The 25,030-nt window shown below is 36.2% G+C and overlaps 1 protein-coding gene across 1 annotated transcript in view; it reads left to right on the top strand.

Moving 5' to 3' along the window:
• Positions 1-25,030, top strand: part of LRP1B (LDL receptor related protein 1B) — a 613,981-nt gene that overhangs the window by 496,185 nt on the left and 92,766 nt on the right. Inside the window, exons 46-58 of the mRNA XM_085067137.1 lie at positions 1,984-2,112; positions 3,504-3,623; positions 4,621-4,734; positions 4,912-5,061; positions 7,544-7,666; positions 9,486-9,605; positions 10,983-11,111; positions 12,270-12,392; positions 14,737-14,877; positions 16,028-16,215; positions 17,569-17,752; positions 19,137-19,222; positions 22,831-22,953. Coding sequence (XP_084923263.1) covers positions 1,984-2,112; positions 3,504-3,623; positions 4,621-4,734; positions 4,912-5,061; positions 7,544-7,666; positions 9,486-9,605; positions 10,983-11,111; positions 12,270-12,392; positions 14,737-14,877; positions 16,028-16,215; positions 17,569-17,752; positions 19,137-19,222; positions 22,831-22,953 — 1,730 coding nt within the window. The remainder of the gene's footprint in view (positions 1-1,983; positions 2,113-3,503; positions 3,624-4,620; positions 4,735-4,911; positions 5,062-7,543; positions 7,667-9,485; positions 9,606-10,982; positions 11,112-12,269; positions 12,393-14,736; positions 14,878-16,027; positions 16,216-17,568; positions 17,753-19,136; positions 19,223-22,830; positions 22,954-25,030) is intronic.

Genomic DNA, 25,030 nt, shown 5'->3' with positions numbered 1-25,030 from the left:
GTTGGCCCAAGCCATTAATTTTATTTCTTCTGTAGACTGTAAAAATTGATCTGCCAATTCAGCACAAAACAAGGTTTTTAAAAACTCTTTTTTCTTGTAAGTCTTTGCAGGTCTTTTGGGGGGTTAAAAAGCATAAATACTCTCCTTAAAATCCTGTTATGGTAGTGGGATACTGTTTTTATTAATAGTTAGGGTTTTTACATATCTATCACAATTTCTGCTGAAACAGATAGAAATATTTTTATTTATCCTTCAGGTCTCTTTAGGGTTATCTCTCTGGGATAAGTTACTGAAGCTGGACCTTAATTAAAACACTTTTTCTCACCTCCCTCTTTATGTTGTCAAACCAGTGACTGGCAGTTGAAGTGATAGAGGTTCAAAAGATAAATTCATATGCCCAACAATTTATTTTATAATAATTATAGGGCATTTGTATTTTCCAAATGCATTGCAACTCTTATTAATTGCTCTTAGATGAAACCATGTTTAAACTGTCATCTAGAACATGATGTAAGATTTAATCTTCTAAATGATTCTGTAGAATGTTTGCAGGAAATGTTGATCTGAGCTATTAGGAAAAAGAAAAAAGAAGAAAGACATTAAATGTTGGGGTTGAGCAGCACAGAAAAGATGGAAACAAGACAGACTTCAGTTTAGCTGTGAGATCAAAAGTTTCTTTCTTGGTAACGCAGTTGAAAGGGATGCTCAATAAAATTGAAAGTTAGCAATTCCAGCTGAGAAAAGGAATTAACTGTCCTTTCACAGTGTAATTAGGCTATATAACTTCCTGCCAGTCAAGAGTCTTGAGACAAAGCTTCAGTGAAATTCAGAGAGGGAGAGTTGATGATATGGGTAATGACTGCTCTGACTACTTAGTTGTCATCAAAGAAACTGTTTGAAAGGCATTAAAATGCTTTGTTTCTGCTGGATGGAGTTTGAAGCAATCTCTACAAGGGTGTCCAGTTAGACTTGAACTGAGGGCAGATTATCCTATACGTACTTTTTTCTTGTCATTTTCTTTCTAAAGATTGCAGTCTAAGATGCTGAACTAGATGAACTACAAATTGTAGTAATTGTGAATTACTTCCTCTAAGATCTAAGTTCTTACAATGCTAGAAAATGGAGGGAAAAGAGATAAAAATAGTTAAATTAAAATTTAAAGGACTATATAAATCATATTCAAGACCAGATATCACCTTGTCCAGAATCTATATTTTCCTTCATGTGTGAATCAAATCAAGAAATGCTTTCAATTTATATTGTCTCAACTACCACATATAGCAGACATTGTTTCTTCCTGCATTTGTGCTGAAGTGATTACAATGGAAACAAAAAAGAAGCATAACAACTGGGTATCATTTCCCCATTCTTCTTCTTGAGTTGTCCTAAATACTTCTCTTTTCTCTCCACTTTGATAGTTTGTTTAGAACCATGCTCACAAAGCAGATGTATGACCTATTGTGAAGTTTGTGACCAAATTGTTCTTTCCAATGCGTGACACATTTTTAGTTGCTTAAGTAAAAGAGTAAAAATTTAAAATGTGCACCTTCTTCTCTTCTAAAATAATAGATAAAACACCCAGTAGATGAGGAGGTGAGGTTTTTGTGAATAAAAGAAATAAATAAAATGAGAGCAGCAGGTTTTGTGCATTGGGGTTTAGGCTGTGTCATTCCAGCTGGGGGTTGGGAAGACACAGGTGGGTAGAAAAGAACTGAGCACAGCAGTTGCAAAGTTATTATCAGAATCAGTGCCTCACCATTGTTTCATTGCATGTTCCTTCATGGATACCTGTCAATGCATTTTCTTTTGCAGATTCTCTCTGTAGAAGCTTTTAAATCCTGATGCCATGCTGTGTTTTATTGTTTTGGACTTAGGTCTTCAAAATTCATGTCAGTCACATTTTAAATGCAGCCAGCATTCTTTCTCATTTCCACCACTTGTAAAAGCTTTTAAAAGTTACTTGTGAACATGTTTTATTTTTAGGTAAAAATTCCACTTGCAACATCTATTCAGAGTTCGAATGTGGGAATGGTGAATGCATTGATTATCAGCTGACTTGCGATGGCATCGCTCATTGTAAGGACAAGTCTGATGAGAAACTCTTCTACTGTGGTAGGTGTTTCTGGATCTTTCACCTTCCTGTTGTGCTTTTGGTGTTACACATGCTTAGATTGGTTCCTCTGTGGCTTTTCTACTTTTTTACACCAACTGCTCAGCCAAGATGCACAGGAAGGAAATGCCAACACCCGTTAAGAAAACCCTGACACGACATGGAGAGAATTACCTGAAAATAGTTTTTTCTTGTAAACTTCATGTATTAACTGACATGTTTACTAAAAAGCACCTCAAATGTTCTCTAACTCTAAAATACAAATAAGGAAAAACACGGCTGCTTTTTTAACGATGGAAGATACTTATTCTATAAAATACTGAAAAAATATATAAATGCTAGTTTATAAAATTATAAACGGATTTATAAATACAAGATTTGTTGCCCAGAGAAGCTGTGACTGCCCCTGATTCCCTGAAAGTGTCCAAGGCCAGGGTGGATGTGGCTTGGAGCAACCTGGGATAGTGGAAGGTGTCCCTGCCATGGCAGGGGGTGGAATGAGATGAGCTTTAAGGTCCTTCCAGCCCATTCCATGATTCTGTGATTCTGAGAGCCAACAATTGGTCTTTCCATGAATTTGCCACATAATTTAATGGAGGATATTATATTAATTTGCAGTGTGTCAGTGTACATTTTACCTCCTTTAAATCAACCCTACAGATTTTTTCACTACACATTGGGAAAAAAAGCTGGAAGAAATTGGGATCTGTCATGCACCAGGTCATATACAGGGTGTTGCTTTCTGACTCTGATAATTACAGGAGTTTGGACTCATCGTTATTGATGAACTAATGCAGTGAACATTATCATTGGGACATGACTTCTGCAATAATTAGGGCTATAGTAATCAGTCCTAAATTTGTAAACATATCATTATGTAAAATTCGTTCATTCTTCAGTAGTGTTCTTGAGCATAATGCTGTTGGATTAGTGTTCAGAAATCCAGAAACCTCTCTGCTAATATTTTTTGTTAATTTTATTCTCCATGTATTCCTATTTTGGTGTAAGCCAAATTTGGTATGCTTCATTCTCTATGCTCATGATATTGATGCCATATGCAAACATCCTCCCCAAAAAGTTGTTTCAAACAAATGCATTTAAAATACATGGGCATTTTATACCACAAGATAATGAAAATTGGCAAATAGGCTTTCCTTTTTCTTATTTTTTTGGTCTTTCTTTCATTCTTTCTAATAATGCTTTCATTTATTGTTCTTTATCCCTTTATATGGATAATGCTGGATAATCGATGAACCATTTCTGAATCTTTTATTCCCGTAGCTTCAAATGCCTTATCAATTAAAACATTTTTCTGCAGTGTCTGTTTGGGTTTGGTGTGAGGCTGTTTTCCTTAGATTCCAATCCAATCCTGAGCTTGTATTGAACCTTCCAGAGAACAGAGGCTGCAGGAAGGGTTTCAAGCCCTGCTCCAATCGCCGCTGTGTTCCCAGCGATAAAGTCTGCGACGGTGCAAACGACTGTGGTGACAACTCTGATGAATTGGAATGTAGAGGTAAATGGCAGTTATTTCCAAGGTGATTTCAGAATATTGCTTTGTAAATACTTATTATGCAAATAGGAGTAGCTGGGAAATAACCTGTAATTTAATCATATGATGGGATTGATATGAAGACTGATTTTGTTTTGCACCTACAGTCTACTAGGAGGAGAGGGGGTTTGGCTGTAAAATTAAATATAAAATATGCATTTGCATTATAGATAATTTTTTATACTTCATATATATAAAACACAAAATACAGGTTCTGTTTCTTCTGTAAAGTAATGAGAGAGTAACTTTACTGCAGACAGGTTGAAAGATGGGTGATTTCTTCTCTGCATCTGCTTCTTCTTTGAAGCAGCAAATGCTCTATTTCTTTGCTTCTCAGATGCATGGCAACGTCTGTGTCCTTTGCAAAGCTTGTTAGGATTGTTCTCCTTATTATGTGAGAATTGTTTTTTGGTTTATGTCTTCCAACATGAATATTTATATCTGTGCATCAGCCAGTGCGTAAAGACCATCTAGCGAACACAAATCCTTAGTTACAATTCAGAAAGATTGGAGGGGATATTATTCCAAAAGATATATAACTAAAAAACTATATGGCTGTAGTAACAAGCATTTTTTTGAAGGTACTAAATGACTTTTTAATAGTTTGCCTAAATACAAGTAGAGAGAAAAACATTTAGGCAAGAACCCCAAGCTGATTTTACACGAAATAAATCTGAGAGATTCATGGATGGTCCTGAAAATGTATCTTCCTTCCTCACGTATTGATTATCTCCAAATGAGTTGAATTACCTAGAGACACTTCTAGGCTAAAAAAAATAAATTAAAAAATTACAAACTTACGAGGTGCAATAAGCTCAAAATCATATGTCTGCTGGAAGGTACAGTGTGTTCCAAACGCCTCATTCTGAAAGGCAGAAGGCTTAACCATCATATGCATAATGTGCATCTGAAGAGTCTGTTTAGCACACAAATTTACATCCTTTATCCCCATATGCTCCAGACTCGCCGTGTGCCTCGACAGAGTTCCGCTGTGCAGATGGGCTTTGCGTGGGGAAATCAGCGCAGTGCAACCAGATCATTGATTGTGCAGATGCCTCTGATGAAAAGAACTGCAGTAAGTTGGTGTTTTGCTCCCTCCCAGCAGCTGCTCCATGATTATTCCTTGTTATGGAGCTGCTCATTCCTGCCTGGGATACCAACACCTGCATGGGCTGCACGACTCAATGGGGAAATTCAGCTCTGAGGCTCTCAGTCGGTGGGAGGTGTGTGGTAATTTGCTGTCTCTTTCCAGATAATACAAACTGCTCTTACTTCTATAAACTTGGAATAAAATCTTCAGGGTTTATCAGCTGCAATTCGACCTCCCTTTGCATACTGCCAGAATGGATTTGTGACGGATCTAATGACTGCGGGGATTACACAGATGAGCTCAAATGCCCAGGTAACTGTGAAAAAGTTAAAAGAACCCAAAACATTAATTTACTCTTTAAAAAAAAATCCTATTTTTGGGGTAGAGAGTATCTCATCGTGTTGCAAAATGCTTACTCAGTCAATAGTGGTTTATTTAACATAGAGATTGATATAATGCTGAATGCAGTTTTATTCACCTTTATTTTTTGTTTCATGGGATTATGCAAATTATTGCAAATGAATACTGTTTTTTTTCTGAATGTCTAGTTTTCTGTTTCCTCCAGGTTAGGTCTGCCATTTATCATTTTTATTTAAGTAAAACATGAGTCATTAAAATGTCAAGCTCATCAAGCATCAGCATAATCACTCAGGAATTTTTATTAGCTTCTGCTTTAGTGGGTGGTATTTCTTTTCTTGCTGACTTCTTTTACTTTCTCTTTTATTTGGACGAGGTCCTTGGAATAGCCTGCCAGGGTAGAATCCAGGGTTATTGCTTTTGTGATAGTTCTGGCCTTCAGCCAGGGAAAAGGGATCATGACAACTTGAGCCCCAGACACAGGACTGAGGTTATTGCTCTATATTCAATGCTAGCCAGGGAATTATTCACAATATTCAATTCTTACCTAATGAAGGATGCCATTTATGTGTTTTTCATTTTTATCCAGATCCCCTCATTTGAGTTTGAGAATATTACGTACAAAATATAAACTTTTTTCTATTTATTGTTATAGTTTACTTATTCTAGAGTGAAGTTAACCTCCTGTTCACCAGTAACTCTCTTTCCTCTAAGAGTTAGCATTTATAAAAGTAAATATTTACTAAAGAATACTTTTTATTAGTTTGTAAAATTAAAACTTCTAATTTTATGTTATTCAATGCCATCAAATTTTTGACTAGCAGTGGACGTAATCTGATTATTTCCATTTAATATTCTGTTTTTGTGTGTAATAATCCTGTTGTGTCACTAGAAGCTTCTATTAGAATTTTCATATATGTTGGGCCAAATTTAACAATGAAAATATTACCAGATCCAGAGAAACCTGGGACTCAAGCAATACTGTCAGCCAACCTGACATGAAGAACTTCGAGCAATCCTTTAGAATAGATGTATATTAAGTTATAGTTTCCATTCTAATCTCTACACTCTTCAGAGTGTCTCTCAATTATGTAGAATTCATTGTATACAACCCTTCATTAAACCCAAAATAGCTTAGATTTACTGTATTTCTGTACAAATAAGGCTTTTTCCATACCAAGGAGAATTTTGAGGGCAGTGTGCTATAGCTTCAGCAAACTAATGTTGCAGAAGCACACTAATGTGCATTTTATTCCATTGTCCATTTATTTGTATTACTTCTCTCTGAATTTCCAGTGTGTGCCAAAATGTTCCATCATTTTAATGTGTGGCTAATTGCCTGGATCATTCTTCCCTTTGCTTGGAAGCAGCACCATTCCCACCCACCCTACACGTGATTTCCTTTGCCATTTCACTCCAAACTGACCAACTTTGGCACATTAGGTTTTTGACTGTTGTTTCTATTAGGAATATTGCAATTCCCATTAGCAGTTTCGTTCAGTGTCATTGTTCTTACAGAAAATTACAGAAAAATACTCATGGAGGGTAGCTATACTTAGACAATCTTTAATTTCTACCAGGTCATCACAGATGTCCCTCTTCTTTCTTTGTTCTTCTTTTTTTTCATTCATACAGCTGTAGAAGCCATAAATATGTTAACTTTACCTTTCCTTTTAAAAGAGAGGAGGCTGAAAACAAATTCAGTGCACTGAGGGAATAATAAAAACCAGGGCAAGAGAGTTTCAGTGCTTAGAACTCTGTCCTGGGTTTTCCCAGGACTTTGCTTAAGAATTTGAAATTAAACTGTTGTTAGACTAATTAATATTTGTGCTTGTATCATGAAACTTGATATTGTGGCATGTTTTCTTTCCTCACATCTGGTCTCTAAGCATTGCTAAAAGTAAAATTTTAAATTACTTTCAGACTCTACAAAATAAAAAAAGACAAGGGAGGACTTTTTAATTTCTGACAAAATCTGAAGCCCCAACATTGCTGGTGGAGCTCCTGTTAGTCAGTTCATGCATCAGATTTGTAGCTTCTCCCAGTGACAAAAATACTGCCACAATCAGATTATGTTGTAAATGACAGCAGAAAGATCAGAAGGGCAATTTCTTCAGCTGCTGTAAAACAACAAGCAATGCTGACCTGCCTGACCTCACAACCTGTAAACTGAACTACTTTCCTCTGTAGGGTTTTTGACTGAGTTTGACTGTGTTCTGATTCTCCTCTAAAAAACCCAACAAAAATGAGAACTATTTCATCCCCCTAAACTACTTAGCTACCACTATTTTTTAATTTTTATGAACATAATTTCTTTTTCCCATTTTTAGACATAAACACTTGGTCCATTAGTGTTCAGAAATTTAGCAGAAATGTATTAGGCTCCTAATCATACTAGTAGAGACCATTTTACATTACATTCTTTATTTTATCACAGTTCAAAACAAACCCACATGTGAAGAAAATTATTTTGGTTGTCCTAGTGGAAGATGTATTCTGACCACCTGGCTTTGTGATGGGCAGAAAGACTGTGAGGATGGAGTAGATGAATTGCACTGTGGTGAGCATTTTATCTTACTTGTATTTCTGTAGTCACTAATGTGCTTTGCAAACAAAGAAATGTGCATTTATATCTCAGGGATTATATAAAAAGGTCTTGAATGCTGTACTTTCAAATTCAACTCTCATAATTCATGCGGTCAATACCTTAAATTCTATGTCATGCCAGAAAGCCCTATATTTTTTTCTCTTAAGGATAGAGTTTTTTTCACTGACTTTCCTATTACTTTAATATTTAATAATTGCACTAATTCTTTACAACTCCTCATTAGAGGACTTTTATAGACCTAATGAATTTAAATCAGAATCTAGACCCCTACAGGAAATACCCAAACATCAGAGTAGGCAGTCCTTTGCTTCAGACACCATACAGGTGTAATTATTTAAAGTTTTAAATACAATATTTAAATTATTGTATTTAAATATTAATTTAAATATTTAATAAATGTATTAAATATTAAATACAATTATTTAAAGATTTAAATACAATACAGCATGAACTGTGCACTGGGTTATGAATCTGTTCTCTCTGAGATCTTTTCAGATTCTTAATTCTACCTAACTGAGGCACAAAACAGGTTGGTTTTACTCAGAGACCTGATCTTTTCACTTCAATTTGTATGGATTACCTGAATGGATTATTTTTGTAATCACATTGTACCAGAACAGCAAAAAGTAGTATCAAATTTTCCTATTCCCTGTTTAAATAAAACCTGAAATTTGGTGGGGTTTTTTTTGGTTTTTTTTTTAGTTTTTGTGGGTTTTTTCCTTACTTCTTAACATGCCTAAACATTATGTATTATTCTCTTCATGACCCAGTTCCCATTAACATGCTTCTATATTTGGGTTGCAGTTTATGTTGTATATTTTTATCTTACAACTTCAAAATCAGCAACTGCTGTGCAATGTGACGATCAGAATCTTTTCTGTTGGCCACATTTGTCAACTATAACTCTGTCTTTACATTTCCAGGTTTCATACACTTTGTACAATATTGTAAAATGTATTAGCTGATTTTTGAGGGTGAAAGGGAAGAGGGTTAAGTCAATTCTACTTTCCTCGTTGATTGCTCTTACCCATTTTAGATACCTGTAACAATGCTCTCCTTTAAATGCAGATTGCATTATCTAAAATTCTTTTCAATGTTAATATTGAAATTTCTTCTCATCAGTTACAACAAAATAAACTTTATTCTTAAAGAATGAATTCTGGGAAACATGGAAGATTTGGATTTTTCAGAAAAGAATAGAATTGATTTAGGACAATTGTGCAATCTTATTTTGAAATGCCAAACCTCTTATTTTCGATGTATGGAAAAGATTAAATGGGACAACAGAAAGCAAGCACATAGCAATTTTTCTTGTGAGAGAAAACAATGTGAAAACTATTAAAGGTGGAGTTAACACTAGAATGCCAGGAGGAAGGCTGTGCTGGAAAATTTGGACTGTGCCCTCTCTGCCCTACTACCCAAGTAAAGCAGCTCACTGCAGTTGTAACATCTATGTTAAATATGCAAACCAGACTTCAGCTTTTAAACTGTTTATCCTCCTCCCACTAACAAAATATTTGAAAATATTGGAATGTGTTTGGAATGTTTCACTATTTATTTTTATAAATGTGTTGGTGAATGCAAATTCTAAGACAAACTGCTAACATGCTGAACAACAAGATTAAAATTTTACTGTATTGGAGTGTTTTAACACATGGAAATTGGGAGGACAAAAAGGAGCAGGGCAAAAATTCCAAAACTGGGTTTGAAAATGCAGGGAATGCAGTGATGGTGTGAGGCTAACAAATGCAGCTCCTGCTGTCATCCCCAGACTCCTCCTGCTCGTGGAACCAATTTGCCTGCTCTGCAAACAAGTGCATCTCCAAGCAGTGGACCTGCGATGGGGAGGATGACTGTGGAGATGGTTTGGATGAGAGTGATGCTGTCTGTGGTGAGTGAGATCACTTCAGTTCTGGATAAAAGAGACCAAGTGATCCAAGGAGATACTGGGAAGGGAAAAAGTCCTTTAAGATGGGGCATGAGAGGATTTGCTCCCTCAGCCACCTCCAACCAGCAAATAGGTTCATTTTTGTGGGAACTGTGAGATTTGGGTGTATTTCATCAGTAAAGCTGTGAATGGCAAACCAGCATGGGCAAAAGCACAGCCAACCTTTTCTCCAATTCCTACCCTTGAGGTAAAACCCCTGTTTGAGTTTTGCATTTCTGTGCCAGGTGCTCAATGACCCTAAAATTGTTGTATTTGAGTTTTGGGGTTTTTTTTCCCCAGCTCTTTCTTTCATTCCTGCTAAAATTTTTTATACCGCAAGCATATATTTTATACCACAAGCATGATATTTCTCTCAAATTCCCAAACCCTTCAAGGTGCATAAGGAATTGAAAATACTGTTTTCATTCTGGGGCTCAGTGGACTGGAAATGTGTTAATGAATTTTTTTTTCAAAAGAAAATCACATTGTGTCAAGTCATGCTGTCACAATTTAGTGATATTTAGTGATATTGGTTATAATATTATCTAAAGAATGTGGCTAGCACAGTTTTTCTCATGGGAAGTTTTCTTGTGTTTTTGTAAATAAAGATAAAGTTTGGATGTTTTGGAACAGTGTCCCAGAACTTGGACAGTGCAAGCCTGGCCAATCAGGCCTGGGGGAAGGCTTCTGACTGACCAATCTGGGTGACTTTTGAGAACTCTATAAATGTGATGAAATCAAAACAATAAAGGTCATTCCTTCTTGCCACCGAGAACCAATGCATTCATTACTCTGCTAGCTGCTCAACAGCAACAAAAGAATAGCCAAAAAAGAAAATTAGTCAGGTAACCAATATGCTGAGTTCCTTGGATCAGAACTGTCAGATATTTTTTACTCCCACTACTGTTGTACTTGGTACACATTGTTTTTTTCCATGTGGGACCAACTCACAAAAGTTTTTAGTGCCTTTGGCTTCCTGGTGTAGAGTTTGTTGATGCAGAGAATATGTGGTTTGCAAGATCAGTTCCTTTATTCAGTCAGTCCAAATGTGCAGTCAAACTTACTGACCAAAACTGCTTTGAAAAATTGTTCTGATAGATAGTTTTCATGAAGTGTGGGAAACTTAAGAGAATGAATAAATGAAAAGAATGGAAGAAACAGATTGTCAAACTTTGACTGTAAAGCAATCCTAGCCAGTAGGTTTGCCATAACGTGCAGACCAAAATCATCTCTGAGTTTTATTTTCAAATAAACCCCATATGATAAAAACCCCAGTCAGGAGCTCCCAGCTCAGGACATGGGATGGTTTGATGCTGAAGGCTCCATGCCCTGTCTCTGCAGGCTCAGTGACCTGTGCAGCAGACACCTTCAGCTGCCTGGGCTCCCACGCCTGTGTCCCCCAGCACTGGCTGTGTGACGGCGAGCGCGACTGTCCCAACGGCAGCGACGAGCTCTCCACGGCAGGCTGCGGTAGGTTTGCATGTCCAAAAATGTTCTTTTCATGCCCCTTTTGCCTCTGCAATGTCCAGCTGCTGTTTGTGGTGTCACACCCTGCTCCTGCTGATTGCTGCTGGACACGGATGGCCCAAGTGTGACCACACGGTGTGGCTAGCGCAGGTCTTTCCCGTGAGAACTTCTTCTGTGTTTTATAAACAAAGATAAAGTTTGGATGTTATTAAAAACAGTGTCTCGAGATTTGGACAGTTCAGGCCTGGCCAATCAGGTCTAGGGGGAGGTTTCTGACTGACCAATCTGGGTGACCTCTGAAAAGTCTATATAAGCTGAAATCAAAATCATAAAGTCCTCTGAGAACCTGGGTCCTTTTCTCTGCTAGCGGCTCAACAGCGACAACACGGAGAAGGATCCTTCCCGGTTTTCATCAGCCTGGGATCTCCAGCTCTGCTCACACACACTGGGATAGCCCAGCTGAGGATCAGGATGTGTCACATCACAGTTATAATGCAGCTTTTACTGCTGGAAGTTAGCACATTATTGGCTGTGCAGTTTTATTGCTCTTCCTGAAGAAAATGCTGCTGCTCATGTCAGGGAGGTTGTGCGTCAAGAAGGGAGATGCAAGTTCTGTCTTCACTTTATTCTGGCTAATTGTTCAGATCCTGACAGCTCTTGCCCAATAAAATATTACTTCCAGTCTCCTGAGATGCATTTCTATTAACAGTGTCAGGAGTTCAGGAATAGTTCCGTTGGAGGGGATTGTTTCATTAATGTATAAAAATGGTATAGGAATATATCCTGTATATTTTGAGTGTTTAAAGAGCATTTGTTCAGGAGCAGAGTAATATAAGAAGGACATCTCTACTTGCCAAACGTTCTTCTCTTCAGAGCCAGACATTAGATTAGTTGTAGACAGCCTCAACTACTGAAGCTTTTCTGTCTTGGATTACAGGAGATTTTAGCTATCTTAACATCTATAGCTTTCTTTGTGATGAGTAGGTTTTTTCTGGTGTTGAATTGTGTGATGTGTTTTATCTGACTTAAAAGTTGTGGTTATTTCCATTGAATTCACTCAAATTCACTTCTCATTTCATCTTTGTGTAAGAAAACTGGCTGTATATCTGATTGTTCTCAAATTCTTTTTTTTTTCTTTTTTATCTGCTGTATTTCCTTTAGCTCCTAATAACACTTGTGATGAGAATGCTTTCCTGTGCCATAACAAAGTCTGCATTCCCAAACAGTTTGTTTGTGACCATGATGATGACTGTGGAGATGGATCAGATGAATCTCTGGAATGTGGCAAGTACAACAAAAATAGAGCAAATTGAACAATTTCAGACTCTTAACTGTAAGGCATTTTTAAAGGTTTAGTACTTTAAGGCACTATTTAAAAAGAAAACTCTTTCATTTTTTAAAGTTGTTTTAATTATCACTCTGAAATGATGCATTAATTAATACAGCTTGGAATGAGCTTGGATCTGGAGCTACAATGAGGAATTATTTCCCATAGTGTCTTACAGCTGATTGCTAATAACATTTAACAGAAATAACAAATATAGGTTCTAGAATTTCTTGTTTATTAAGTATATCTTTATTATATGTATTTTTGTCTTTGTCTCTCTATGTGGTGTTTTTCCTATCAAATAATGAAATGTATCAGTCATGATTATTACTGCAGTCAAATAATACCAACTAAAACCATATGTGAATGTTTCATTTTCACCATTGACATGAATTTAGGGGGTTTTATATTATCTGAATGTCTGTACAGTATATATGGGCCATAGTCAAAAACATTAATCTGTATCAGTAATATTTATGGAAAATACAGAGCAAATATTCCCTGCAAAAGGACAAATTGGTGCTTATCATGCCTGGGTTTTGTGCTGTTGCAATCTATATGGATTATTTACTCTTCAATTTGCTTCAGAAATGAGAGTTACAACAAAATAGCTGCAACACAGCTGTATACTTTAGATGTCTATTGTGGAAACCACCTGAAGGAAGTATGTGCATAAAGAATGTGAGCAGACACCCACAGATTGTGAGAAAAAATGTGCTTATTGATTTATTAATGACAGATAATTACCAGGAAATCAGGGAATTACGCATTCAGTAGAATTAGCAGCAACACAGTGGGCAAATCAGAGCTGAAAAATTTATAGATCTTAGGGGTTTTCAAACACCATTTTTAATTAGTCCCAAAAGGTTCTGAGCAGACAGAGAGCAGTTGTGTGCAGCTCCTGCCCAGCCCAGTCTTCAGTACCTAAACAACTATTCAGAACTAAACAGTCACAAACATTGGAAATAGGTGCCCTTTTTTTCTTTTTTTTCTTCATGCTTATAATTTCCTGCTGGTGTAATTAATTTATTTTCTATAGCATCATATGCACACACACTAAAAGTACACATGCCCCTTAAAATGCTGACGAATAAATAGTGTTACTTTGTCAGACTTTTGGAAAGAGACAGAAGGAGGGGACAGCAAAAGGAGTAGGAGATGTACAAATTCCTAATCCAGTTGTAGTATGGATTTGCCTTCAGGCCCTGGCTGTATTGAATTTCTGCTGGGGAAACTGAAATCTGCAGCAATGTTTGTGCTTCAATGCAATTTTCTGTTAACTGCTAATCAAATACACACCTTAGTGTTGCTGCTATGGCAAACTTGTTTTACTGCAATTTTAGCCAAGGGTTCCATTCTTTCATGGGAAAGGGAACTACTTGTAAAGAGTAGGAGTCGAATTCCAAAATACACTTTGCGAGGTGTTGCTGGGATTTAAAATTAAGCCACACCATTCCCCAAGATTTTAAACTTGTAGTTTCTGATTTGACTGCCAAACTAGAGAGCCTGAGCAGAGCTCTGCTAGATTGTAGAGCTAAACCTTTTCCACCTTTTCCAGTTTCCGTTGAAGCAAACTTTTTTTTTAAAGTTCACAATCATTCTAATCCTTGAAAATTTATTTGATACAAGTTTTGGGTCCATTGTATAAGCCTTTTTAATGGAATCCAAATAATGAATTACATAAAACTGAGAAGAAAAAAACTATATTTGTAATGACTTTTCTAAATTTTTCTTCTGCTTTGTTGGTTTTTAAACTTTCAGTTTAACAGCTGTGTTCTAAGAAGCAAATGGCTTTCTGTGGTTTCTTTACTTCATTATGGGCTTGTTTTGTTTTGGGTTTTTTGGTTAGAAATCCACTTTTACTTTGAAAATGTATCCATTCAATATGTAATAATTTTGTGGCTACCTTAGCAAATGTGTGTTTAGTGTGGTTAAAATGATATCTGTCCTGCATGTTTTAAAGGTCAGGCACACATCTGTAAGCACACCACAAAAAGATTTTTTTGAGTATTGTTAAGCTATTTCCTAGCAACAGGAATAAATGAAACAAGACCAAAAAGAAAATATATTTATGATTGAGAGCTGCATGGATATGTTTCACATCGGTGTGAATTGTGCCTCTATGGGGCTGCATGGGAGAATTTTGATTTCTCTCTTTGTTGGTGGACACTCACACAAAAGCATATAACTCTGCAACTCTATGGAGCAAAGAATACTTTTCTTTGCATTGCCTGAAATGTGCAGCATTTTTTCTGGAAATGATGATAGAAAAGCTGAGGTGAGTGGTTGGTGTATTCGCAGGCTATCGCCGCTGCCGTCCTGGAGAGTTCACCTGTGCTGATGGCAGGTGCCTGCTGAACTCCCAGTGGCAGTGTGATGGGGATTTCGACTGCCCAGACCACTCTGACGAAGCTCCTATCAACACCAAGTGCAAAAGTTCAGGTTTGTATGGAATTGTTTGAAGATCACGTGTTGCTTTTATTTTTGGAGAGCGATGGTTAAGGGTTGTGAGTCAGCAAATGTAAAACCTCAGAGCTTGAATTTCTGGTGCTCTCATGGTGATATTGGTCATGTCTTCCAAGGAGAAGGTGTTGTGAGCATCCAAAATCTCAGTTCACAAAGTTCCAGCCACCAGTTCCTTTGGAATAAAATAGCAGACTCTTCCTTAACATAACTGCAGTTGATACTAAAATAAGATGATATTAAATGTAGTCATTTCCAAAGGTTCTTGCTTGCTCTTAAAATGTTTGCTGGGGGTTCAAGATATTTATCACACAGAAGGAGATCATGCACAAGGGGATGTAATGTTGCTTTTGCTATAGATAAGAAACACTGGTTTAATTTTATTAGCAAATTATTGACCAAATGCTATTGGTTTTGTTGCTATTTTCTGCTTACATTAATAAGTTGGCTGAGGTCTGATTGGTTTTTGAGAGGGAAATTAGTCCTGCTCTGCATATGGTGTTCTGTTCTGTGGCTTTTTGAAAGACCAATTCTTCTGTCTAGACCTTAGTATTTCATTGCACTGTAGCCAAGACCTTGATACCAATTTTGATGGAAAACACTCATCTGCTGTGAGGGGAGGCAGCATGCCTACCTTAAATTTATTTAAATGTTCTAATTGTTATTTGAAGGAGCTGCATGAAGCTGAAATGATGGATTAGGTTTTGCCAAACAGGGAAAAACATATGTGCAGGTATTTAGACAAGGAATGTCTAATTCCATGCACTGGAACTCAGTCAGTCATGTGCTCAACATCTCAGCATCCTAGAGGGGAGAAATCAGTGGTTTTTAACTTTTGGAAACTGTAGAACAGTGTTCTGTGCAGAGATGATGTAAAGGATTCTCCATTATATAAACCCAAATATATAGGAGAGAATTATGAGTTGTTTTCACACATTTTTCTAGAAGAAGAATAGCCTTTAAAGACACTGAAAAGTGGAAAGTTATTATTATGTTATCAATAAGGAATGAATATTTAATTGTTACACGATTGTTTCCTTTCATGTGCACACAGCAGCTGATCCATGAGAAAATTAACTCCAAATATTAATAGATGACACCAAGTTGTCTTTTCTTTTTTGTTTTCCAGAGCAGTCATGTAACAGTTCTTTTTTTATGTGCAAAAATGGCAAGTGCATTCCTCAGAGTGAGGTTTGTGATAACAAAGAAGATTGCAGTGATGGCTCTGATGAGAAAAGCTGCCACATTAATGAATGCCTCAGTAAGAAAGTCAGTGGTTGTTCACAAGATTGTCAGGACCTTCCTGTTGGATATAAGGTGAATAACTGCAAAATGTGGTGTAAAATAATGCAAGTTTTTAGTTCTTAAGTGTTTAACTACTGCATAATTATCATAAAGCTCCACTGTGTGGTACCTCCTTGTAGTAAAGTAGCTTACCTGCCATAATAAGAACATTGAAATTTTTATTTCCTGTAGGCAAACAATTGACAATTTTATTAAAAAATGGTACAAGAAATACTTTAAATCTATGGAAAAAATCATGCAATACTTTAAATACAACAAATCTTATTTGTGTATACAGAGCATTGAAAATCAATTGTGAAAAACAATACACAGGAATGAACAGCATCAGTAGCAGTTTTCTCAATTTTTTTTCCCCTAAGAGACTCATAGAGAAAAATTTAAACAAAATAATATCACCTTAGTAGCAGAATAAAACAGTTCATTGTCTGGATGTGAGGATGTTTTTTGAATCACCTGAATCTGCTCTTTGCCCTTGACAAGTAGAGAGGAACAGACTGCAGGAACCTGTAAATAATAGCTAAAAATAGAACACTTTTTTTCAGGGTTTTAACTCTGTAGTAACCCTAACTGCACTCCTGAAGTTTCATCTTTTCAATTGAATATTAGCTCATTGAGAGCTAAATAAAATCTGTCCAGCATGGTTTAGATCTGCAGGTATTCAACCCTCTAGAACTGTGAGAGCTGAGACAGAGACTCAAGAGCTGCTGGGTTCAGCAAAAACCTTGTTGAAGTGGTGGAGAAAGAGAGAAATAGAGAGTATGGGAGAGAACCTGACACAAAATTTTCTGTAGATAAAATTTATGCCTCTCTTTCAAAACCCTTCTGCCCAATTGTCCACCTCCTGGTCAGCCTCAAGGGTTCTCATTCACTTTGCTGTGTTGGTTACACAGATGACTAGGTGATATCAATGACTCCAGGAAAAATAATTCAAAACTGTCTGTCTTTACCTAAAAACACATGTATGATTAAAAATTAGGAACTCCAAAGGGTTCATCCATCATTATTTTCAAGGAAGTTGATTTCTGTATTTTTGAAAAGGTGTACTTTACTTTTTCTTCAGTTAAAGTAGAAAGAATAATTACTCATTCTACAGCATTGTTTGGTTGGTTGGTTGGTTGGTTTTTGGTTTTGTTTTTTGTTTGTTTGTTTGTATGTTTGAGGGAATGAGGCTTAGAATCACATCAGCAATATTTGAAAACAAAAGTAGATATGCCTCCCTGTAAACCATACAAGCAGCAATGTAATTAAGATGTTACTTGAAAAAATGAGATACATAAAAAGTTTATGATGCTAACATATTCAGAAGAAAGTACACACAGGTGATAAACAGAATTAAAAATGAATGTCTTTGGTTTTCTTTCCCAGTGCAAATGCTGGCCTGGATTCCTCCTGAAGGATGATGGCAAAACATGTGTAGATATTGATGAATGTTCATCTGGATTTCCCTGTAGCCAGCAATGCATCAATACCTATGGAACCTACAAATGCTTGTGTGCAGAAGGGTATGAAACACAGCCTGACAAACCAAATGGCTGCAAATCCCTTTCAGGTATTACTATTTAATGTTTTTATAATCCACAGCTGTATCCATATGTGAAAAAAAAGCCTTAGCCCCAAGGGCTGCGTTACCTTTCTATGCTAGAGAAAAACAGAATTATTTTGAATCTGCTATTTCTTCAATAAAAAATAGAAAAAATGTGATTGGGTCTGAATGTAATAAATTATATTTTTAGTATGTATTGTCCTCAGCTCATTTGTAGTAAATAGATGCAGTGGTTTTTGAAAGTTTGAATTTGTAACTTTATTGGAAAAAGTATCAGGAAAGTTAAAATATATCACTTAGTTCTGCTTAGTTCATCACTTCTTCCAGAAGCTGCACTAGAGGAAGAGGAGGAGGAGGGAAGCTGGAGCACAGCAGAGCTGGTTTTTGGAGTGTAATCCATCCAACTTCACAAGTGACCATGGCTAGGCTGTGCTGCTGTGACAGGGAGAGCTCTGCTGCCAGCATAGGGACGTTTGGCCTAAATGCTGATTTTTTTGCATAATTTGCCTCGAGGCCTTTAGAAGAGAGCAGAGCATTGCAGCCACTCTCCACAGGCTGCAAGTCAGGGCTGAGGATGATGCCTCAAGTAATTTTTGAACTGAAAAACATCTGAAGAGTTGAACAAAAAATGCAAATTCCGTATAAGAACAGAGTGGGCTGGACAACACATTACATGATAGAGTGCATGAGCAGTAGATACAAAGCCTTTAACACATTTTTAATTATCCTTGGTAATTTTTTTTTTTAATTTTAGTTGAGGTCACTCTTAACAGAGCTAAAATAAAGCAGCTTTTAAAAAAATTACTATTATGTATGTCACTGTCAGAGATATTTCAGTAGTGTCATGAATGACTATCTGAAGGTAAATGTTTTTTATAAACTAGAAGACCAGGGTTAAAGAAAGTCAAACCTGCTTTCAGTTCAGAATCAGAGAATCAAGGTTTTTCTGAATAGCTGTTTCTTTCTTGCTGTACAGAGTGATGAAATCTCAAAAAGCAATGGTCAAAACATGCTCAGTTTGCAACCTTAACAGTTAATAGTCAGTGTTAATTTGAAAGGAAATGTTGACATTAAAACCTATGGAATTAAATATATTTCCCATTTAATCTCTGATATTAATTAGGATAAAATACAGTATGGTTCCCATATTACAAAGGCAAAATGAAATTGCATTGAAAGATATACTAATTGATTGCTTTGTTCATTTATATACTGCACCATCGATCTTTCTTGGAGCATTTGAATGTTTTAAATATTTCTTTCATCCATAACATTGATCAGAGCATGTAACATTTATTTTTCAAACCATGTGTATTTCAGCATTGTATTCCTGATTTTCCATAAATTAACGTAAAAGCTAGTCTAATATATTCTTTCTCCCGGGGTTTAGATGAGGAACCTTTCTTAATTCTGGCTGATCATCATGAAATAAGAAAAATTAGCACTGATGGATCCAACTACACTTTGTTGAAACAGGTATAACCATAGTACCATGCTCTAAGTTTAACTCAATTCTTTTTATTTTTTCCTAAAGTTTGCAACTGACAGAAACATCATCCTACAATTGGCGTTGTGTGCACCACAGAGCAACTGCAGTACCTTCAGAGTTATTGCAATATTATAAATTGACTATTTGGTCTGGATTTGACATGATTAAAGCTCAGGCAGTTGTTTCGTCAGTCATTCTGATGTACTAAAAAATTGTGTTATTTGTGATCCTCTTCCATCACAATATGTTTTGTGCAATTTGTCTATTTCAGTTAAAAAACCAAACCAAAAAACCTCACCTATTTGGCCATGTATTATTTGGTCTATTTACTGTCATACTCTAAATCTATTTTCAGACAGACAATCCCAATATTTACTGTATTACAAAAGATGTACTTTTATCCTTGTGTAAATCTAATTTTTAAAGTAATTACTCTAAATTATTATAACAGAGGAAAAAAGTGAAAAACTGCAAAAATAGAAAGTCACCCAGTAAATACAGAGCTGCCATTTTTAGCAGTGTCTGCTCTCCTTCTATGCTTCACCTAAGTGTAGTTACTTACCACAGATTAGATTTCCAAAATCTATTTTAATAAAAATATAAATTTACTTGATTCTAATGGATTGTAAGACAGGAAATTATTTATTGCACATCAATATAATTTTGTAACCTCTTGTGTCCCAAGGCTGTGCACCTTCGTGTCACAAGAGAGGTGCTCAGGTCTTCAAACAATAATTATGAAATTAACCATTGGATGAAACATTGACTTTATTTGAGCTTAGCAAGCATTAGGAAAGTCTGTCTGTTGTCCTGAAATCCTTCTGACTTCCTCTCATTTACATCTCCCTGCCTGTCTCCTCTCTCCCTGGTGTACTTTTTCACAGAAACCTGGGAAGAGAGGGGAGAACAGGATATTTTCATGGCTGGTGCTGACAGACTGTCAGAGCTTCATCAGTGCTGAATTCCATGGGCTCCTCTTTGGAGTGTTAGATACCCTGCAGCTCCAGCCATGGAACAAAATATGTGTTTTTCCACATCCCATTAATTCACCAGTCTGATAAACACCTCTGCTATTGAACCTGCTGGTCTTTGCTCCTGCAAAGGCACTGTTTGATTTGAAAGCCAAAGAGGGAGCAGATCAGGGGGTTATCTCCCTTGCAAGGACATCCTTGTGTCCTGGCAGTGTCCTGATGGATTTGGCTCTCCTGGACATTCCCAGGTGATGGCAAACACCAGAGTGGCTCTGGCAGAGGAGCAAACCCACCCTTCTCTCTGTGTATTTGAGCTGTGATTGCCATTCTAACAGTTGTTCATGTAAACTCAGAATAAAGGAGCTGAAAGTAGGAGCTCATTCAGTCTTCTCTGAGTTATGTGCCAGCTTTTTATTCTATTTTCTTTTTCTTTTTTTTTCTTCCAAATACACATAAAACAGTACAACTGTTTGAATTGTGTCTCATGTATCTTTGCTTTCCATTTCCTTCACTCCTAGTCATCAAAATCCTTAAGGTTTCAATAGGCAGAGTAGATAATCTTCCTCCTCATTTTTTGTGATTTTTATCTGTTTTTTTTTTTTAAAGTGGGGCACCAAGGGAACACAAATCACAGCTAAGGATATATTGTGTGCTGTGTGTAAGAGAAACAAACCCACAGGGTTAAGATGAGAGACTAAGGCAGCTGATACTTTTGAAATCTTCCTATTCCTTCTAAAAAGCAGATTATGTATGAAATTACAAAGAATTATACTAGGAGGACTTAATATATATATATATATATGTATAGATTATATATCTCTTTGTGTGTATATATATATAGCTATATAGCTACATATATATCTGTATTAGATATAGTTCTATATATATAATATAGATATATATATATGTATATATAATAAAGATGAAATCTGGACAGAAAACTCTGTTACAGAGGTACAGAAATATTTGACCTGCAGTTGATGTTCTCATAAATACTGAAATTAAGCTGACCCAAAATAAAACACTTGAAACCAAAGATGTGCAGGCAGTCAATTCTCTTTATTGGTTGAGATCCTTAGGAAACTTTTGCAGTGTTGTGGAATATGTTTTTAAAAATTGTTGACTTTGATTTATAGAATGTTACAAAGTTGTATTAAATAGTTCTTTGTATTCATTTGCATGTTGTCTCCTTGGTTAAGAATGGACTGGGAGTTTCTCTGTAGATGGAATTATACTAATAGGAGAAAAAGAGACAGAAAAATTAATTTACAGCCCAGATATGACTGACAGAGCTGCAGTTGGCTTTGTGAAAAGTGTGTGCATGTATATAATATTTTTGAAAAATGAGAGGGATCCTCCTATACAGAATTGTTTCAGGCTTCCTTTAATGACCATTTGTGCAGCCTAACTACTCTTTGCCTCTACATGCTGATCAAAAGCTAGCTTTACAGTAATTATACAGCAGTAGATGGCAGATAAGCCAAGTATCAGTTCCTGTACAATTAAATATTGTTGTTCTTAGTTGTTTATTTCCCAGCTGGCAGGTCCAGCACACCCTTTGCAGCAGGGAATTACCCTAACCAGGGAGGTTGCTGATCTGCCTGAGAGCAGAATGTCATTGGGCTGATAAGGGAATTGATGAACTGACCTTGCCTTTGTGGAAGGACTGCAAACCACATCCTTCCCTTCTCCCACTGCTGCTCCATATTTCATTGATAACCACAGCCTGGCATATTAACAATCACTGGGATTTCACTACAAATCAGGATGCCCAGCAGGTTATGGGGCAGATAAGGAAATAAAGGCATCATGTGAATGCAATCCTCTCCTTTATCTGCCTTTTGGGATGAAAAGCCCTCATTGTATGTCTGCTCCTCCCAACCTGTTGGAATACCTCAGATATAATCACCACTCTCTCTTAAAATGGATTGGCTTTGTAATTGGAGCCTTAGGAGGCTCCCAGATGCCTGTTGGATTTTTAGCTTTCACACCTTTTGTATCTACTATCTCTTCAGGTATTCACACACATGTAAATATAAATTAAAAATATATATATATACACATAAATATATATATACATAGATATATATATATAATGTAGCATCTAAGAAGTCAAAACCTCCTTATTCAGAAATTAATATTAATGCCTTTTTGCACACTAACCATTTTGAATTCCTGATTAATTTTATTTACTAAGGAAATTTTAAAAATTATTGAAATATCATAAATATACTATTTCTGGTTCTCCTGTCTAGTGTGCCAAAGGTAGTAATCAACAGTGAAAGTGAGCAAGAGTTAAACGTGTTTACTGCCAAAGTTCATTTAAATAAGAGTATAGAAAAACACTGGAGCCTCACTTAGTTTCATACATCATCTGCATTTTAGAAGTGAGACAGTTAATTTGTCACCCTATTTATTTCTGTTTCAATCTTTATCTCATTCTGACTGTTTACAAGTAATGTGTGCAAAAGAGAGGGAAGTGCTTCAGAAACATACAGACAGTAAAACAAGGCATTATGAATATTAAATGTGTTTTGCATTTTGAATGCTCTCCAGCAGTTTGTATGCAAACATTTGAATGAATGGACTCTTTTTTTTTTTTTCTTTTTTCTTCCTGTTTTTAGGGGCTGAACAATGTGATTGCAATAGACTTTGACTACAGAGAGGAGTTCATTTATTGGATTGATTCCAGCAGACCAAATGGCAGTCGCATCAACAGAATGTCTTTAAATGGAAGTGACATCAAGGTAATTGGGGATTAATAATGTCACCACTAGAAATAAAGTTTTTGAGTGTTTTGGGAAATGCTCCTTCATATTTTTAACCCAGATTGTGAGGCTTTGGTGTATGAATAGAAACACAGCATGGGCTAGCAAGCCCCAGTAAAATTCAGTTGCATTTGTATGTTATTGAAGTGAAGGCAGGGACTAGGAGAACTGGATTTAGGAGCTAAATTCCTTATGACTTACCTCACAGTTTGCTGCATTGGCAATTCCATGTGGTTTACAGGATGCCAGAGAAAAAAAGAGCTATAATTAGGTGTAAGCTGTGTAAATGTTGATGTCTTATTTCTTCCTCTAAAATTTCCTTTGATCTTCAGGGTTTTTTTGTATCACCTCCACTACACTGATAACTAAAATAACTCAATATCTTTGCTGTGAAGGGTAAAAGTGCACTCCCTTTTCTGCACAGCCTGTCTGTTCTGCCTCTGTAGTGGATTAAGTTCACAAATCCACTATTAAGCACATTTGTTGACTTATGTGAACATTTTTCCAGAGCTGGTGATAAGCAGTAAGGAATTCTTTGTTTATTCCATTATGTCTGACCTTCTGAAACGTGGAGTTAAATGAGCAGAAACATTGCCTGTGAATTTTATTCCCTCATTGCACACCAATAAATATGCAGAGAGAAAAGATTTGTGGTTTTCATTCCCAGCTATGTGCATGGACTGACACATCCTCAGCTTTGGTCTTTATAAATTAGGGTTGGAAACTCACTGGCTTTAGTGAACCCTTTTTGCATCCTTCACACCAAAATAATTGTTCTTAATAAAAATAAAAGTGGATAAGCAACTTGGGTCACTCTGGTCCCATTGGGGTAAAACTAAAACCCAGCATGCACTCAAAAGTTCTAACTGAGTCCCTGGGAAGGGAAAAAAAAGAGAAGGCAGGCAAGTGTGGGATTCAAAATCCTTAAATCCTTGAATCATGTTTATTGCCTTTAAACAGTTTCCAAAGCATCCTCCTCAGCTTCTGTCCCTTCTGGATGAATCAGTATGATATTAGGGCTGGGGATTACTCAGACTCTTTGTTTCTAATCTTCAGTATTTCAAGAAGAACAAAGAACTTTTCCCAGTCAAAAATGTTGTAATAACCAGGTGGAAGAATACAAAAAACTCCTATGGCTTTCTACTGATTCGTTAATAATTTCGTTTTTTTTAAGAAAAGGTTTCATATAGTTGAACAGCCAATAGAAGAAAATTAGGATGAGGACATAGAGGGTATTTTGTTTTTCCATCATTAATAATTTGCAATTTGCACCACTGTCATGTTGATGAAAATTTTGCTCAAATAGGGTGCCATATTCAAAGCAAAAATTATTTTAATATGTCCATTTAATTTTCATACAAAAACCTGGTTTTTTTCTCTAAAACCTGTTCCCAGATTTGGCCTCTGAAAGCTAAAAACACGTGGAAAAAAATGAGCAAGAATTATATATTGTAGCTGTCTAATAGTCTGTCAGTAACCTTTTATCCAGTGCCAAATTTTTATGTCTCTTTGACTTATTATAAGGTTGCCATAGGACATATTTAATAACTGACATTATTAAAAATGAAATTATTTTCAATGAAATTATTATAATTATTAACTTAATTATTTAAATACTGATGTTATTTGTTATTGAGAAAACCTGTTTATGTATTTTAATGGTTTTTTTGTCATGAGAGAGTTTTTGCAGTTAACAGGCTTTTCCCTTGAAGTATAAATTCCTTACTTTAATATCTTCACACTTGTTGTGTTACCCTTTGCTCTAAATAGATCCACAATTAGTGTAAGTGATGTTATTTGATTTATTACCTCGGATTCCCCTTGCAGGAAATGCCATTTCTTCAGCACACCAGCCCTGCCTTTCTTGCCCTGGGAAGCCTGGTGGCATCTCATTTTTCTTCTGCATGTGATCATGGAGGAGATATTTATAGAATTAAAATGACAGCTTTTTCACATGGATGTGCTCAGGCATTCCCACAGTGTTTTATGTAGTGTTTAGGCTCAGATATTAGTGGGAACTGCTGTGGAAAGCTGGGCTGTGGCACACTGAGTGCCA

Source organism: Lichenostomus cassidix, chromosome 7, assembly GCF_008360975.1.
Source record: "Lichenostomus cassidix isolate B80296 chromosome 7, HeHo_3.0, whole genome shotgun sequence".
NCBI lineage: Eukaryota > Metazoa > Chordata > Aves > Passeriformes > Meliphagidae > Lichenostomus > Lichenostomus cassidix.
The sequence above is the reverse complement of the archived record's forward strand: the minus strand, read 5'-3'. Positions and strand labels throughout refer to the sequence as shown.